The sequence below is a fragment of the Anolis sagrei genome, chromosome 2 (assembly GCF_037176765.1).
Source record: "Anolis sagrei isolate rAnoSag1 chromosome 2, rAnoSag1.mat, whole genome shotgun sequence".
In the NCBI taxonomy this organism is placed as follows: Eukaryota; Metazoa; Chordata; class Lepidosauria; order Squamata; family Dactyloidae; genus Anolis; species Anolis sagrei.
In genome coordinates, this window is record NC_090022.1 from 63,251,673 (window position 1) to 63,265,984 (window position 14,312).

The window sequence follows — 14,312 nt, forward strand, 5'->3', positions numbered from 1 at the left end:
GAGTGAAGGACATACATTGGGTTGTTAGGTGTCTTGTGTCCAAATTTGGTGTCAATTCCCCCAGTGGTTTTCGAGTTCTGTGAATACCACAAACAAACATTACATTTTTATTTATATAGATGGTTTGAGTGCTGCACTATGACTCTGGAGACTAAGGCCCCTTCTATACATATAAAATCCAGATTATGCTTTGAACTGTATTATATGGCAGTGTAGACTCATATAATCCAGTTCAAAGCAGATAATGTGGATTATCTGCTTTGATAATCTGGATCATATGGCAGTGTAGAAGGGGCCTAAGAGTTGAATTCTATGTTAAATTGGTGGAGACTTTAGGCCCTTCCACACAGCCATAAAACCCTGAATATTAAGGCAGATAATCCACAATATCTGCTTTGAATGGAGTCATCTGAGTCAGGCCCGTAGCCAGGATTTTGTTTTGGGGGGGGGGGGGCTGAGTTTGGTTCGGGGGGGGGGGTGAGTCTGAGTGAAAGAGGGTCTACCCTATCAAACCTTTTGTATTATATATACCCCCATGCATATGGGATGTATTGAGCACAGTGATCAGATCATGATATGAATAAACATAACAGTTTAAATAATGTACCAGTAAGGCCTTCTCGCGGACCACCATGAGAATTTGGGGGGGGGGCTGAAGCCCCCCAAGCCCCCCCCCCCCCGGTTACATGCCTGATCTGAGTCCACACTGTCATATAACCCAGTTCAAAGCAGATAATGTAGGATTTTATATAGCTATGTCGAAGGGGGCTTTGAAAGATATCCCTTGAAGAATGAGAGCATAATGTGCTGCAGGATGTCCCGCAAAAACAAAGTTTCTGCAGTTTAATAAACTTTTTTTCATTTTTTTAAAAAAAATAATGGAACTGATGTATGACCCAGGAACAAAAAGTGTATTACATTGTGTTACAGCTGCCAGGATTCCTTAGTGTTGAGCCATGACAGCTAAACTGTATTAATCCTACAGCAGCGTTTCTCAACCTGGGGGTTGGAACGCCGGGGGGGGGAGGGGTTGCGAGGAGAGTGTTAGAGGGGTTACCAAAGACCATCAAAAAACACAGTATTTTCTTTTGGTCATGGGGGTTCTGCATGGGAAGTTTGGCCCAATTCTATTGTTGGTGGGTTTCAGAATGCTCTTTGATTGCAGGTGAACTAGAAATCCCAGCATTCACAACTCCCAAATGTCAAGGTCTATTTTCCCCAAACTCCACCAGTTTTCACATTTGGGCATATTGATGATTTGTGCCAAGTTTGGTCCAGATCCATCACTGTTTGAGTCCACAGTGCTCTTTGGATGTAGGTGCACTACAACTCCAATACTCAAGGTCAATGCCCACAAAACCCTTCCAATATTTTCTGTTGTTCATGGGAGTTCTGTGTGCCAAGTTTGGTTCAATCCCATTGTTGGTGGAGTTCAGAATACTCTTTGATTGTAGGTTAACTATTAATCCCAGCAAACCACAACTCCCAAATGACAAAATCAATCTGCCCCCCCCCCCCCCCAACCCCATCAGTACTCAAATTTGGGTGTATGGGGTATTTGTGCCCAATTTGGTCCAGTGAATGAAAATATATCATGCATATCAGAAATTTACATTACGTAGGATTCATAACAGTAGCAGAATTACAGTTATGAAGTTGCAACAAAATTATTTTACGCTTGGGGGTCATCACATGAGAAACTGTTTTAAGGGGTTGCAACATTGGGAAATTTGAGAAACACTAGATTAGGAAATGGCATTTATAACCCAGGAACAAAAAAGCATGTTACATAGTGTTACAAACTTAAAAGTAAAGAAAGGACTGTGTAAAAAAAATGACTCTTAAAGTGTTTGGAGAAAAAATCTAGAAAAGTATTGGAAAAAGAAGATGGGAATTTACCTCCAGATGAAGATTTGAACTTTTGGTGGGATTTTGGAAGAAAAGATGGCTCTGGAGAAGGGGAGCACGGGGGTGAATGTAAATAAAAGAGAGGGAAATGTACAGGACGTGTATATAACTGTATTTTTTCTCAAATAAAAGATTTTTTTAAAAAGGAAATGGCATTTATAACCCAGGATCAAAAAAGCGCGTTACATAGTGTTACAGCTGCCAGGATTCCTTAGCATTGAGCCATGCCGGCTCAAGTGGTGTTAAACTGCATTAATCTTACAGTGTGTAGATGCGTCTTTGGTGGCGCTTTCCAGGGGCGGGCATTCAAGCAGGCGCGCGCGCGCGTGTGTGTGCATGCGCGCGCTCTGCCCTCGTGAGGCCCGTCTGGGCACCTGTTGCTGCCGCTCCTCCCTCTCCGTGGTCTCCTTCCCCGCCTCCCAAGCCCTCTTTTTGGGTGACGTCCCTCGAATAGGAGCCCGAGGCGGGCGATTCCGGAGAGGAGGTTGGCCGCACTGGTTTGAGCCAGTGTCACAGGGCCAGGAGGCGCCTTTCCTGCTTCTCCTTGGGCTCCGGGGTCAGCGCCAGGGCAGCATGGCACCTCTTCGCTGCCTCCCGCTCCTCCTCCTCCTGCTGCTGCCTTCAGCCGTCGGGCCTTCCAAACTCAACATCCCCAAAGTGCTGCTCCCGTTCACTCGCAGCACTAAGGTCAACTTCACCTTGGAGGCGAGCGAAGGCTGTTACCGCTGGTGAGTCCTGGAAGGGCGCAGGTGCAGGCAGGCGCCCGGCTCTGGCACGTGGGAAAGCCACGCGGGGCAAAAACCTTACTGGGCCCTCAGCAGACAGTCTGGCTCTACACTCAGCACGTATAGGCAAACTTCGGCCCTCCAGGCGTTTTGGACTTCAACTCCCACAATTCCTAACAGCCTACCTACAATTCCTACCGGCTGTTAGGAATTGTGGGAGTTGAAGTCCAAAACGCCTGGAGGGCCGAAGTTTGTCCATGTCTGTCTTTCCTTTTGCTCTGTCAGCGTCCAGTGCGCGTGCGCGTGCGTCCCCAGGCCTTATCTGTGGCGGGAAAGTTTCACCTTCAATCTCCTGGTCAGGCGGAATTAGCTGGAGTGGCCTGCCATTGGGCCGTTCAAAGTTTGCCTCGTTTCCAAACGGGATAGTTCCCAAGTGAGCAGCCCCTTGCTGTGGTCTCTGAAGGCAAGGAGGAGCTCAACTCCTCACCTTGAATGGCAGAGTATCTCCTCTAATGGGAAAAGCACACCCTGAGCAAAGCCAAGCCAGGTTTTGAAGCACAAAAGGGACAAACAAGGGAGTAGTGAAGTTTGGGGAAGAAAAGGAGAAGGCATTCCATCAACAAGGGTTTGTTTTTTTCCAGAAGATCATGAAACAAGCTTTTATCCTACTACATAAAGAAACTCAGATAAAGGGGGAGAAAGGTTTTATCTTATCTCTTTACAAACCAACAGTCAGTCAAGCGACACATCAATTTTTGATTTTTATAGAGAGGGGGGTGATAAAAGACAGCAAGAAATCATCTCTTCCCCGGCACTGGAATGTTTACTAGCAGTTATAGGAAAACACGAGAGAAGACAGTTTTTTAACACTTTGGATTTAAAATAAAAGTTATACAAAGGGTAGTAATCTTCTAATCAACCAACATTGTAAATACCCAATAATAATAATAATAATAATAATAAGGTGATCCTGGTGGTGATTGGCACACTGGGTGCAGGAGAAGGCATTCTCCTGCACCCTTGACCTGCACTTAAACACAATCAGCACTGACAAAATTACCATCTTCCAAAAGCAAAAGGCCACCTTACAGGGATCTGCACACATTATTCACTGATACATCACACAGTCCTAGGCACTTGGGAAGTGTCCGACATGTGATCCAATACAACAGCCAGCAGAATGTTTGCTGTGGACTCATCTTGTTGTGTTTCAAATAACAACAACAACAACAAAGTATGGGTTGTCAATGTTGCAATCCCAGGTGACAGCAGGAAGGAAGAGAAACAACTGGAAAAGCTGACACGATATGAGGATTTAAAGATCGAACTGCAAAGACTGGCACAAACCAGTCAAGGTGGTCCCAGTGGTAATTGGCACACTGCGTGCAGTACCTAAAGACCTTGGCCTGCACTTAAACACAATCGCCGCTGACAAAATTACCATCTGCCAGCTGCAAAAGGTCACCTTACTGGGAGAGAGAGCCTATGCACAGAAAGGCCACCTTAAGGAGAGAGAGCCTATGCACAGAACTCCAGAAACATTTGGACTGAAAGCCCTATGATCCTTTATTGTATGAGCTAGTATTGACTGGGGGTACCATCAAACAACATCTGGAGGGTTGCAAGCTTATATCATCTAGATTCGGCAATTAAATTGGGATTCAAGGCACTTCACAAAAAGATTAAAGAAGATATGGATAAAAACACAATTTAGAGCATTAAATTACAATTAACCAGGTAATTAAAAAAACCCAGCCAAATTCAAAGCAGTTTAAAAAGCACATCAGCAAAAATGATATAATGCATAGTGGATAAAAGCCCTTTTCTCAGCACCTAATGACTTGCCAAAATGACTTGCCAAAACCTGTATAAATAAAAAAATTGCTTGTCCGTCATTGGAAGGGCAGCAGGGAATTAGGGGGGGGGGGGCTGCTTTCAAGCAAAAAGAACTGGTTCTTTTTTTCCTGTCCCTCCTCTTCAAACTGCCTGTGTGCTACAAATAACCAATTAGTATTTATCTGCAAGATGACTAGCAAAAAGAATTGTGAAATACATAAAATATAATAGAATGTGAATTACTAAAGGCCAAACTGTATCTTCTTGTGTAATATGCCTCTTTGAAGTATGAATGGTAGCTTGTGAAGGCTTCGATAGTAGGGAGGCTGGCAGGAAGGTAGAAGTTAACCACTTCCTCCTCTGCTGCAGTTTTGCAAGCAGTCATTCTTCTGAGACTGCTTTCTGCACCTTCGTGAAAAGAGATTAAGCATTGTACTTGCACATTTGTCTGATAGCAACTTAATTTACTAAATAGAAATTTGTCTGATGGAACTTAGTTAACTAATATTTCTTCCACATTATAAAATTATAGCACTTTGATACTATGCCTTCTGACTGTCCCACTATGGTAGGGACACTCCTGATTAATGTTCTGTTGTCTCACTTTTTAGCTGCTTTTAAAATGCTCCAATTAATATCTTCTCCTTTCACTTTCTGCATTTGCCCTCAGCTTCCCTCTGTTACTGTAAAACAAGTCCAAAGTGCAAGAAAAATTCATTTAGTATTTCAGCAAGAGAGTGAAGAGAGGAAGGGACATAATTTTGTCTTTAGCTGAAGGTCAGGCAGAAATAACTGCTGCAGTCCCATCCTAGTTTTCCTGGTTAAAAACTTTTGCCATCTTGACCACACTCTGATGTCATTTGACCTCACATGCTCCAGTTTACATTTGTGAAACATTAGAGGGCATACTTTATGTACTATGGGTTTATCCTATGAAAGTTTGGCAGCTATAGTTTAGGGAGGGACATTTGTAATTTTCAGATGAGCTCTAGTGTCGGATGAGCTCTGAGTCGCCTCTAGGCTGAGAGGTGCAGTATATAAATATAGCAGTAGTAGATACTACTAGAGACTAGTAGTTGAAGTACTTTGGCCACATCATGAGGAGACAGGAAAGCCTAGAGAAGACAATTATGCTGGGGAAAGTGGAAGGCAAAAGGAAGAGGGGCCGACCAAGGGCAAGATGGATGGATGGCATCCTTGAAGTGACTGGACTGACCTTGAAGGAGCTGGGGGTGGTGACGGCCGACAGGGAGCTCTGGCGTGGGCTGGTCCATGAGGTCACGAAGAGTCGGAGACGACTGAACGAATGAACAACAACAGTAGTAAATAAATAAATAAATAAATAAATAAATAGTGTTTCACAAAACTACTAATCTCATAATTCCAGAGGATGCAGCCCTGATAAAGTGGAATCATTGTGCCTTGTTTGTATAAGAAACATCTAATGTCTTGCTGCATCTCTTCATTGTAGACTTTACATATAGTTCGGTTCTATATTTTGAAAAATGTACATGCAAAGCTTGTCTTAAAAAACTAATTATTTTGCAAGACAGGTGGGTGAGAATTGTACCACTGTCCATACTACAGAAGTTTGCTATTAAACTGGCATGTTACATGTATTTAGCTAGGGCTTCAGTGTCATTTGATGAAGTTAATATTTTAAAACATCATTATTACTTTGCCTTCTATGTTATGTATTTCTACCCCCTCTGAGCATGGCATAATCTTTTAGCAGAGTCACTTTTGGTTAAATAATTCATTGAACTTCTGAAATTAAGCTATGGGATATAGAGGAAACTTGAAAGGATATCTAAATAAGTAAGTCAACTTCATCTGGCCATTCTAATACCATTTTCATGTTTAAGCACAACTGGCTGATATACTTAGATTTCTTCTGCACATACATGTTTAATGCCAAGTAATAGAATATGAACAAGAATGACTGTTGTCCCCCTATAAAATCTGTTAGGCATTTGGCATGTGTGTAAGAGTGACTGTATGCTGGATTGGTCTCAGTAGCATAAAGATCAGTTGTTGCAGGCCTTACATAATCAACATAATTGAGTGATTGGGCCAATTCCTTGAAAGACAATTGACACAATAGTGTTTTTAACAAACTCTTTCAAAGAAAACATACATACTGCCAAATGATCTTATGTTTGTAAATCTAGAACAGTCAGAATCAAAGTCTGATCATTTGATGAAAACATATCTCAAACCCCAGATATCTCTAAGGCCCCTTCTACATTGCCATATAAAATCCAGATTATCTGATTTGAACTGGATTATATGGCAGTGTAGACTCATATAATCCAGTTCAAATCAGATAATCTGGATTATGTGGCAGTGTAGAAGGGGCCTAAGACCCATTCTGTGGCCCCTTCTACACTGCCCTATATCACAGAATCCGATCCCAGATTATCTACTATAAACTGGATTATATGAGTCTACACTGCCAGATAATATGGGAAAAACAGGTAATCTGGGATCAGATCCTGAGATACAGGGCTATGTAGGTCCATCCTCAATTGCCGTATAAAATCCTGATTATCTGCTTTGAACTGGATTATATGGCTGTGTAGACTCGTATAATCCAGTTCAAAGAAGATTAGATGAATTATCTGCTTTGATAATCAGGATTATACGGCAATGTAGAAGGTGCCTAAGCAACTTTGGTGGCATTGATTCAATGAGAGAGAGTTAAACATGTGCTCAGTTCCCCCAACATTTGCCACCTGACAATGTTTAGTGAATACAAGAAGCATAATTAGTCCCTGTGAATTCGGCAGGCTTCAGAAATGTGAACAGATGTTAGTATTATTTCAGGCTGTCAGGATTTTCATAGCAGATGAATATTCCCAATGTAACATGTGTGGGCTTTCAAAAAGAAGCATCTTATTTTGCATAACCATTAATATGAACAATACACTTAAAGAGATATGAAATTAGAACATCTAGATCTATAAGCATTGCAATAAATTGTGTAAGTCATATGTGATATGAATCTGCTTCATATTCAGGCCTCTTTCATCTCCATTTTTTAAAAATAGATCTAGGGGAAAGGGGTCGAGATTAAGGACTACGAATAGTGAAAAATATATCGAAGCCATTATATATGTGAGACTAGAATTGAAGAAACCTTGTAACCCTTTTGGGTGTACCCAGACAGCCGCCCATAAAAGAAACAAAAACAATCACACGACTTCTGGTTTCCAAGGGTTGATCTGTACCAGGCATGGGCAAACTTCGGCCTTCCAGGTGTTTTAAACTTCTACTCCCACAATTGGCTGAAGCTTTCCCTTACCTGATCTACACTGACTAGGTATATTGGAGCCTATTGAGCTGTCAACATTCTACCCAAACTGTGGGGCTGCTACAGGGTTTCATGCAAATTATTAACCGACTTTCCTTAGCATGACCTCCATTAAAGACTGAAAGTCCCTAGACATTATATAGGGGCCATGTACACTGACCATTTAATGCAGTTTCAAACTGATATCGAAACAGTGGTTTCACTGTGCAGGTGATTACATTCAAAATTCTGGAAGTAGTTTGAGGCCCGGGTAGGGATTACACAAACCACAGAACTTTCATTTGCAGTTTTAGTGGGAGTTTGTTACCTGGCCACCACAATTTGAAGTGATCTCCAAACTGCATTAAATGGTTAGTGTAGATGGAGCCAAAGACATCTAAGAGTGATCTAGGGCCCCTCGAAACTGCCATGTAATGCAGGTTATCAAATCAGATAATCTACATTATCTGCTTTGAACTGGATTATCTGAGTCTACACTGCGATATAAACCAGTTCAAAGCAGATAATCTGGATTTTATATTGCAATGTAGAAAAGGGCCCTAGCTACTCCAGGCCTTTTGGCCTATAGACAAGCCAATTTGTTAAGTCAATTTGATTCAGAACTTTCTCTAGAGACCTATAAATCTGGTCTTTTTTCCGAATTTAGTTTAAAGGTGCAGTTGAATAAATAGCTGATTGTGTATTGAAATATATGATCTCCATTTAAATTGTATTTTTTGATCCCTTGAAAATGTAGGTTTGCTTAGCAGAGCCACAGTCTTGAAACGTGTTCATCATAGTATTGGCATTTATTCCAGTGTGATTTTGTAGCTAACTCTAGTTATTTTGTTAGGGTATTTATTCCCTTATTGATGACAAGATGTCTCCCAGGAGCACATTTGTACTCTTGTCAATAAACTCAAGGCACTCAACAAATTTCTGTGCACTGGACTTATAATGATGTTTGCTGCTTCTTAGTCTTGTATGTTTCTACTGTTTGATAAGGCTGTCTAAAAAGGTTTTGCTGCATATAAAAACAACAGGAAACGCAGTTGTTTCACAAGTGCTTTTAGTATTATATTCTATATGTAGGAAAGAAAACAAGTAAAGTATGAATGTGGCTTCACGCTGAGCTCCTTTAGAATAGTGACATGTTTGCTTTTTCGTTGTGCTGTTTATTGTGCAATCTTGTACAATCCGCTCAGAAGCAACCTGTTTACTCCAAGCTACACTAGTGAAAAGACTGTTATTGATTGTCTTTGACATCTAGTATCTCCGTTGACATCTAGCATCTCCATAATCAAGAGGCCTTCAAGTTATCCTGTTTCAACAACCCTGTTCAGGTCTTGACTAAATCTGTCCATCTGAAATGCAGTCTTCTCCTTTCCCTTTTAACCTTACCAGATCTTATTGTCTATTACACTATGTAATAAAATTTAAAAAAGAAAATCTGTTCCTGGATTGAAAGTGTTATTTCCTGTTTAATTGTACAGTACTTAGTTTGAAAGTAGTTGTTACACTTCAGGAACGTCACTTTTGTGTCTACTACAAACTGTGTTGAATTGATTGAGACTTGATGAAATATTTAAAAAACTTTAGCAAAATGTGCTGCAGGATGCCCCGTAAAAACAAAGTTTTTGCAGTTTTCCATGTTTTTATGACAGAACCAATTATGAAATGATGTTTATAACCTAGGAACAAAAATCGTATTACATAGTGTTGTTATGTTTATTTACACCCCACTTTTTCTCTCCAAAAGGACTTTTATAGTGACTCATGTCTTCTTATGATGTGTTCAAAATATGACAGTCTCAATTTATTTATCTTAATTTTTAAGGAAGGTTTGGACTTAATTTGCTCTAAGAGTTATTTATTGCTTTTTTAGCCACTCATAATATCCATAGAACAAGGAGACCCTAATGTTACATGTTTTTATTGATTTTACTTGGTTTTATATTTATAACAATGTTTTAAATTGTATTTTATGGTTTTGGTGCTGACTATAAACCGCCCTGAGTCGCCCGTGGGCTGAGAGGGGCAGTATATAAATATAGTAAGTAAGTAAGTAAGTAAGCTATTCTCCAGCATAACATTTCAAATGAGTTGATTTTCTCCCTATCAGCTTTCTTCACTGTCCAGCTTTGACAGCCTTATATTTTTCTTATTCTTCACAAAGTTTCTGCACTTCTACACACTTTTTGTATTCAGAATTTTAAAAAATGTATTACATTACTTTTTCTACATTGTCAGCTTCCTTTATGATGCATTTCTCCTAGCATAATACCAACTTTAAATGCCCTCAGCAAAAAATGCCTTTGGTTGAGTATGTAGCTACTGACGCATTGCTGCTTTTGCACCTTCTGCCCTTAAAGCTTGTTTAAGCAGTCCAAGAAGGTGGATTTTCTGTCCTCAAAATGAGGAGCAAAGGCCATACAAAGTTGGTTTAGGTTGGACCACACTCACATAGACCTTGAACTTAAACCGTCTTCAAATTGTGCATGCAAGAAAGACCTTAGGTTGACTCAACCTTGAGAGGTGTAGAAGCTTGGTATTTCCTCACTGTTTTTATGATCTACCAACATTAAGGGCTAAAAGCAACATTTGGTAACAGCCCCTAAGCACGATTGTGCGTTTTTAAAAAAAATTAAAAAGGAGAAAATTGGTTGAATCAATCATGAATCACAGTTAAGAGAAACTTTTGACCTACATCATTTGCGGCTTGGGTCCAGGTTATTTGAAGTATCACATGTTGTAGTAGAGCCTGTGAGTAACATTGCAAACAGTAGTATGGGTGCCAGAAGGAGAAAAAGGGTTACTCAGGAGCAGGAATCTGATGAAGAGCAGCAAAGGAAGAGGATCCGGGATATACTTATGGCACCTACAGATGAGGATTCATTTGAGGGGTTCTCTGGGGATGAAGGGTCAATGAGTGAAGGAGAAGAAGGAGACACCATGGCTTGGAATAGGGAAAGAAAGAGGGTTACTCAGGAGCAGGAATCTGATGAGGAGCAGCAGAGGAAGAGGATTTGGGATATACTTATGGCACCTACAGATGAGGATTCATTTGAGGGATTCTCTGGGGATGATGGGTCACGGAGTGGAGAAAACGGGGATGACACTGGATTGGACTAAGATAAAAGAAGTGCAAGCTATTTGTGCAGAGCCAACATTTAGTGATATGTTTATGGGGTTATCTGGGGGTGAAGACTGACAATCGGGAGATCCAACTGAGTCTTGGGGGGATCTAAGTCTTGACAGGAGATGGAGAAGATGGAGAGATGGACGTAAGGATTCACATGAAGAGTTGGGAACAGCTGCAAGGGATAATGATGGGGCGGTGGTCAGTTCATCTTCCGATGATGATGTGTAGATAAAAGTGGGTTCAGGGATGGGGGACCTTTGCAGAAGGCAAGGGGTTGGTGAACGTTTGTGCATTGGGTATTGTCTGGACTTGTCTCTGCCTGCTTTGTGTTCAGCATTGGTTTGGGATCTGCAGGTTACTGTTCCTGATTGTGTGTGCTTTCGACTTTGATTGGATTCTTGTGAGTGTGGATTTCTCCCTTCCTGGACCTGGACCGGCCTGACTGAGATGTTGCTTCTGTGGATATTGGAATTATGCTACTTCGGATTTCTCCGTCTACGACCCTGGATTTCGGCTGACTATGCTTTTTCTCCCTGCAGCTTCACCTCTTTGTTAAGCTGTTGCATGCTGTGACATTTTGTTTGGTTTTGAAGCACTGCGTTTTATTTTGTTCTTTTATCCGGTTAATCCAGATTATATTCCTGTTTACTTTTTTGAACCAGGTTTGGTTAACTTTTGAGTTTGGACCAGAGGCACAGAGTTTAAGTGTCTCTGTGTTACTTTTCCTTTGTTGCAGTAAACTCTGTTCAGAAACTAACTTTGAGTCTGGCCCTTTAAGGCGTCTATGATTTTGACATGACATCTCTCAGTATGAGCCTGTTAGAACATTAAGGTCACCTAGAGAGGGCCTTCTCTCTGTACCACCAGCCTCTCAAGCTCATTAATGGGAACAAAGGAGAGGACCTTTTCAGCGGCTCCTAAGAACTCCCTCCCTAGAAAGACCAGGATGGTCCCACCCCTGCTTGCATTTCGCAGGCAGGTGAAGACATATTTCTGCCATTAGTCATTTAGATATTGATGAGGAGCAGGCTTCTGGGGATGCTGTGAGTGGGATTCTGGGAGGCTATCTAATTGTTAACTGTTATTTTAATTATATTTTAATTATTTTAATTGTCTTATAACTTTTACACTAATGACACAAAAATTTAATTATTTTTAATTTTTATATTCATATGTATATGTACCCGCCTTGTTTTTAAACTCTATTGTATTCTGTCATGTTATTGTTAGCCACCTTGAGTCCCTATAGGGAGAAAAGCAAGATAAAAAATAAAGTTAATAATAATAATAATACTTAGATTACCACCAAAATTTAGCCATGTATTTGAACTGAATCACTCTAGACTTATTTAGGTTTGTAGCTTGCTTCTGCTTTGCAGTAGCCAAAGTAATGTGCTTCAGCAATTAAGAGATGCCACCACCAACAAAAATAAAATAGAGGCAGTTTGAAGAGTGAATGTTTCTGTGTGTCAGTATCTCAGAAGTATCATGTTCCTTCAGTTAGGGAAGCAGAAGTAGGTCTTTATATTTATCAAGATGTCAAATTGTGGTAGGGCTGATCACATCATTTATTTTCTCAAGTTCTTCAGTCCAACAGATGTTCAAAAACCCATTTATAGCAATGAAGAGTGATAGTTACAAGCGGCCATAAATCTATCAGAAGTCATTTTAGTTTCTTTAGTCCTTTGTGTTTCCATCTTCAAGTCAAGCACATTTTAGTCCTTTGAAGTTGAGTCTGCAGGCTGTTCTTTCATACACAATGTGATAAGTATTCTGGTCCTGTCTTCAGATTGATTTCTAAGGCACCACAGGCAGGATGTGTGGGTGACAGCATTGTATTTTGATTATAAAAGGTGGGAAGATTTGAGGGCACCAACAACACAATCCTATTCATGTGGATTCAGAAGTGAATCATACTGTTGTGCATTGCAATTTATGTCAAACAGCAATTTCACATTTCCATTTTTTTCTTTAACAGAAACAAGGATAATTTTGCAATTAAGACAAGTGCAGAGGATATGGATGATTAATTCTAAGCTTCCTGTGACATCTGCACAACAAATATAAATCTATTTTATTTCATTTAGCTTTTAAGCCTTTCTTCAGAGCATCCTGGGATGCTAGTTCATAATTTTCTGGTGAAGATTCCTAACTCCTACAGTTTCAGTGTCAATTTTACAATTTTTGTGGGCAGTGGAATTGATATAGTACTATATGTGAGCTAAAAGTATACCATACCTTCTGAAGTATACCATACCTTCAACTTGCCCTATGGTTTAATTGTTTTTTGCAGGACATTTTTTTTTGCATAACATTCTAGCTCTGTTTACTGGGCTCTTTGAGAGAAAACATTTGAGAGAAAACCTTGTCAGTTGACTCTTAAGAGGAGTTAGTGACTCAGAAGGCCTGGGGTCAGCTGGAGATTGTCTGTCAGCGATAGCAGTTTCTGGACAGTGATAGTCTAGTCACAGTCATTCTTTTGTAGGTAACTCTCCAATTAGATTTATTTATTTAGTTATTTAGTTATTTTATATACAATATTTTTATCCCACCTTTCTCAAACCCTAAGGTGACTCAAGGCAACTTACAATCAGGCAGACATTTGATGCCTTACCAATATACACTTTAAACCACATTTAAAACAGAATTTAAAAGTACATACAATAAGACCTTTAAAAACATATAAACCCAATATCTTCACTGTTATAGCAATAAGATGGAATTATGGCAAAGGGATGGAATTGGCTTTTAATACAATTGGTTTTAATATAATTGGTTTTTACTATAGTTGTAATGCTGTTTATCATGTTTTATATATTGCTGTTTTAATTTTTGTGTTTGCAGGTTTTTGTATTTTCGGTTAATATTGAATGGCATCAAATCGTTGCAGAGTGTTAGCTGCCCTGAGTCCATCAGTGAAGGAGATTGGGTGGGATATAAAACAAAGTAAATAAAAATAAATAGATTAGTGTAATGTGCTCAACATGCGTCTGCCTTGAAGATGACTTAGGGTTATCTAGATTGCTGACCAAAATCACTGGCTTAAAAGAATTGCATTGGCTGTCAGTAAACTTCTGGTCTCAATTAAAAATAACTGCAGTAACATTTAAAGATCTAAATTATTGAAATATTGAAAAGAGAGGTTCTCTCTATGTACCTGAAGGCAGAGGTTTACAGGAGAGTATGTTTTCCAGGTCCCATCAGTGAGTCCATTACACTATATGAAGACATGTAGATCCCTTTCAATGGTGACAATTTGGTTGTGAAACACCTTAGATACTTGGTTGGTACTAATGCAAATTTTCTTTTGGCAGTAAGTAGAAGTGTTTCTCAGTAGATGTGCACATACCTATTGACCTAACAACCTCTGAGGATGTAGGCGAAACATCAAGAGATAATGCTTCTGGAT

At 40.0% G+C, this 14,312-nt stretch overlaps 1 protein-coding gene across 1 annotated transcript in view; it reads left to right on the top strand.

The window, feature by feature from the left end:
* The first annotated feature begins 2,285 nt into the window (after positions 1-2,285).
* Positions 2,286-14,312, top strand: part of NUP210 (nucleoporin 210) — a 117,874-nt gene continuing 105,847 nt past the window's right edge. The window contains exon 1 of the mRNA XM_060765993.2: positions 2,286-2,636. Within this exon, the coding sequence (XP_060621976.2) occupies positions 2,482-2,636 (155 nt within the window). The 5' untranslated portion in view covers positions 2,286-2,481. The remainder of the gene's footprint in view (positions 2,637-14,312) is intronic.